Source organism: Notothenia coriiceps, unplaced genomic scaffold (genome assembly GCF_000735185.1).
Source record: "Notothenia coriiceps isolate Sejong01 unplaced genomic scaffold, NC01 NC01_scaffold00037244, whole genome shotgun sequence".
NCBI classification, from domain to species: domain Eukaryota; kingdom Metazoa; phylum Chordata; class Actinopteri; order Perciformes; family Nototheniidae; genus Notothenia; species Notothenia coriiceps.
This window is the reverse complement of record NW_011369945.1, coordinates 7,152,063-7,156,826: the sequence shown is the minus strand read 5'-3', so window position 1 is coordinate 7,156,826 and position 4,764 is coordinate 7,152,063. Positions and strand designations below refer to the sequence as shown.

Genomic DNA, 4,764 nt, shown 5'->3' with positions numbered 1-4,764 from the left:
TCACAAAAACAATAGCAGGGCTTATGAAATAACGCTGCCCTGTGTTAGCCCGGGCCTTCAGCCTTTAGATGTAACCGGACACTTCGGGCTATTCTGGCTCTGATAATCACTTTTAGCGGCGTTTCGGGTTGCAGGACGCGGCCGGTTTCAGGGGGGTATTTATAGTTGGAAGGGAAACATTTGTGGTCAGAAGAGAGAGGGACGGAGAGCTTTATCTCCGTCTGTCTCACTCTGCAGCCACATCCATTTCCCTTAAAGCCACATTAGTGGAATGCGCCGGGAGCCTTTTAGGGATCTCGCATCCTGCAACATCAAACATGTATGAGAGCATTAACCTCTGGGGTCTCTGCCCCGCGGGATCAATTTAGATCTGCAGACTATTCTTCTCGTCAATTGTTTGTTTTATGTTTTCCTATCTGAGAATAATGCAGTACTTTTAGGGAGGATTTGAAGGTTTTTTAAGGTCATGTTTAAGGGGAAGCCTGAATGTGCAAACAGGTGCACATGTTTTACAGAAGTGAAACTAACTATTTTAAAGTTATATTTAAATGCATTACAGTACATTGATATATCACACCATTTCACTTTCAAACTCCAACAATCTTAATGACTCAAAGCTCGACTTAAGTGTGTCAGTAGGTCGGCGATTTCTAAATAACAATCATTGTTCCCACAGGACCTGAACACAGCATTGCAGAGCCAGAAACTGAAGCCCCACGGTGACCAGGAAGAGAGGAGCATATTGTAAACAGGAAGAGCTTGACCACACACACACACACACACACACACACACACACACACACACACACACACACACACACACACACACACACACACACACACACACACACACACACACTCTCTCTCTCTCTCTCTCTCTCTCTCTCACACAGACAGACAGACAGACAGACAGACAGGTGAGAGAGAGATCAGTCCACCCCCATCTCCAGAGCCTCCTCCAGGTCCCGACAGGTGAGAGAGAGACAGGTGAGAGAGAGACAGGTGAGAGAGAGACAGGTGAGAGACAGACAGGTGAGAGAGAGACCAGCCCACGCCCATCTCCAGAGCCTCCTCCAGGTCCCTACAGGTGAGAGTAGGGATGCATATCGTTGACTTTTTTACGATACCACTGAACTCTACCGATACATATCGTGATACTTTGAAAATGTATCATCCCACAATTACTCCCATGAAGCGCTTTACGATATAGTTAACATGTCAAATGAATATGAAATTCAATTGTGGGACTTCTTGGATCTGTTAGTAATGAACAAACAATGACAGATACATTAAAAATATGAAGAAAACCGATTATGGAATATCTTTTATAACACCCGCCATCAGGTGTGCCGCGTGAATAGCACATCTTGTCAATGCAAACAGACCGTTATAGCACCGTTATAATTAATGTTAAACCTGAGATTCGACTAGAGAACAAATACATAATAGAATAATGGTCATGAGATCTCTGCATTGCACAAACAAACAAATCTCATCTTTAAAATCAACATTTGCCTTCACTGGTGAGAGAAAACAAATCCCATCACAGTTCATTTGTGGGACTTACCTTTCTAGTATTGAACAAACAATGAAAAATACATAAAATATGAAGAAAAACGATTATGCAATCTAATTTATAACACCCGCCATCACGGGCCACGGACTCACTTTTCAAATTAAATTAAAAAAATATATATATTTTTTTTTTTTTTAAAGTATCGAAACCGGATCTGATTTCGGTACGGTATACCGTAGCCACCAGTAACCGGTATTTCGGTAATACCGGATACCGGTATGCATCCCTATGTGACTTCTCTGTACATGTAAACGTTTGATTTAACAAAGCTTATTTGCCACCTGTCCCAGCTCCTCGTTCAGGTCCGACGTGTTGACGACAGCTCTCTCCCCGAGCTCCTCGTCGAACATGTCGTCGTCCCACATGATGAAGTAGGAGCCGAGGAACTTCTGCATCTCCACCGTGACGTACATGGAGACGGGAATGATGTAGTTGAACAGAACCATGAACGCCAGGAAGTCTGTGAACGCCCTGATCACCTGAGGAAGAGGAGGAGGAAAATGAGAAGGTAAGGGCGGATGAAGACATTTTTACTCCAGGTTGAGGGAGGGTGTTTAGACTCACGATGTGCCTCTGTCTCTCACTGTCGGTCCGGTTGTTGTACCACGGCTCGTCTCGGTTGGAGTCGGCCTGCCAGACGTATTTCAGCAGCGTGTTGATGAGCGCCTTGCTGATAAGGATGCACAGGTACACCACCAGGTAGGCATTCATCGACCTGAAGGGGCGGAAAAACGATTTATATCTGGATTTATGGACACAATAATATGTATCTGAAAGTGAAAAGAGAGAGAGATAGCTTACTTTTCAACCGCAGAGCGTTTCTGAGTCTTGGTCTGGTAGTTTAGAGCCATCTTGGTTTCCATCCCAGTGTAGATGGCAACCGCTAAAAAGGAGGCCGAGGGGAATAGTGAACATCAACGTTTCTTGACCGAAAAATCTATTAAAATAACTTAAGGCTGTTCTACTATTTTTTAGAGAGGTACAGGCAACCTTATACAATACACACAACCACATGAGACCAAAGATTCAGACTCCGTAAATATCAACTGAAGAAAACGGAGAGAAAAATCCAGTTCATTTGATTAAAAAAAGTGTACTTCAGGTGATATTACCATATATATGCTCAGTGTTCTTCAGCGTGGCTCCTCGCAGCAGCAGGTTCTCTGCTCCTAACGGCCTGTGAACAGAACTTATTTCAGGAGGTGTTCTCACCCTTCATTTGGAAAAGTTGCCTCTTTTACAGCACATGTATGTCACCTAATAACAAAATCGTTATTTGAAAACTAAGCCCCGGTTAAACAAACCAAAATATCAATCATTTTTTACTTCCATCACATACAAAAAGAACAAAGGGAAAAGTAATTAAACTTGTTTCTCATACTGTGAAAAAAGGGAAATGTCCATCACTTTTTAAAAATAAGGTAGATAAGATACTCATTCATAGAAAATAAACTTTGGGTTACCTGGCAACCGGCTCGTTGTCCATGTAGATGTTGATTCGGCCCACAAATCTGTGTAGGAAGGACACGATATAAACATTTATGTATTTATTTCGAGACAGGGTATTTACAGTTGTGTGTGTGTGTGTGTGTGTGTGTGTGTGTGTGTGTGTGTGTGTGTGTGTGTGTGTGTGTGTGTGTGTGTGTGTTGTACTGACTTGTACAGGTCCGGCTGCGGTTGTTCACATTCAATCGTCGCATGGATGGAGTCCACCTCCTTCTCTGTGATGTAAGCTTTGGTGTCCTGAACTGCATAGTGTGTCTAGAGACGAGAGAATCGATAGGTGGATAAAAAGAGACATGTTAAGACATTTGCAACAAAAAACTAACAGCGTTGACTTGAATGTAGTGAATAAGGACTGTGTGAAGGCGAGGTAGCTTCGCTGCAGTAACTCCTTTGTAGGATATACACTGACTTTGGATTATTACCTCATTCAAACTCATTCCCCAACATCCTAACGTTCCCTTTAACACACACATCCTGTACACACCTTGTGGCTGCTCTCTCCGTCCAGACTGGCTGTCGTAACGAAGCAGGTGCCGTCATCTCGAGACGTGGAAAGAAGGATGAGGTCGCAGGGAAACGTCTCGTTTTCTTTCATGAAGACGACATCTCCAACCTAAGAGACACACACACACACACACAGACAGACAGACAGACAGACAGACAGACAGACAGACAGACACACACACACACACACACACACACACACACACACACACACACACACACACACACACACACACACACACACACACACACACACACACACACACACACACACACAGACAGACAGACAGACAGACAGACAGACAGACAGACACACACACACACACACACACACACACACACACACACACACACACACACACACACACACGCACGCTTCCTGAAACAAGCAGCTACCCCCTTCACTCCTCTACCAGCTGGAGTAAAAGGAAATACAATGAATATATTGAGCATTACATGGAAGTGTTTGTAGGATACATGCCAGGGAAGAAAAGCAGCGTTAATTTTAATCTGATTATTTTCTCCCTACCAAAAAAGACATTCTGATCGGAGGGACACAGAAAAGTTTGAAGAAATCCTCTAAATTTCTAATTTGACGAGGCACTCTGTTTGTGCCAATTAATTTCCAAAAATGCAGATACATCCGTAAAAACATGATTACACCGGCACAAAAAAACCTTTCATTCAATTTAACATATTCCTGATTTACTGTTGTTGCTATGACACCTGAATGTCCTTGCTGGGATTTAATTTATCTTATTAATAATAAGGTTTTGTAACATTTTGGGAAATGTCTGATTTAAAACCATAACATTTCACCTCTGCTGTAATAGTGCTGAATGATGCCTGGCATGTAAAGATAACATTTACTGTGAGCAACACACACACACACACACACACACACACACACACACACACACACACACACACACACACACACACACACACACACACACACACACACACACACACAGCTGTAAAATGCTGAGCTGTTGTACGACCGATGACCAAACCCCAGTGTATTTTATCTCCCGCTGCAACAGGTGGCTGAAAATAAGTCTCAACAATAGCCCACGGACGACAACCTGCTCTCTGAGATACCGCTGACACATACACACACTTTCACTTAAAAGTACTGTGTCTTATACCAGGGATCAGCTGCAAACACAAGTGATATC

The 4,764-nt window shown here is 43.1% G+C and overlaps 1 protein-coding gene across 1 annotated transcript in view; it reads right to left on the bottom strand.

Moving 5' to 3' along the window:
- Window positions 1-4,127, bottom strand: part of LOC104965246 (probable phospholipid-transporting ATPase IH) — an 18,730-nt gene extending 14,603 nt beyond the window's left edge. Inside the window, 8 exon segments of the mRNA XM_010794203.1 lie at window positions 1,858-2,055; window positions 2,141-2,291; window positions 2,378-2,459; window positions 2,689-2,753; window positions 3,040-3,087; window positions 3,234-3,337; window positions 3,567-3,695; window positions 4,116-4,127. Coding sequence (XP_010792505.1) covers window positions 1,858-2,055; window positions 2,141-2,291; window positions 2,378-2,459; window positions 2,689-2,753; window positions 3,040-3,087; window positions 3,234-3,337; window positions 3,567-3,695; window positions 4,116-4,127 — 789 coding nt within the window.
- Window positions 4,128-4,764: the final 637 nt, after the last annotated feature.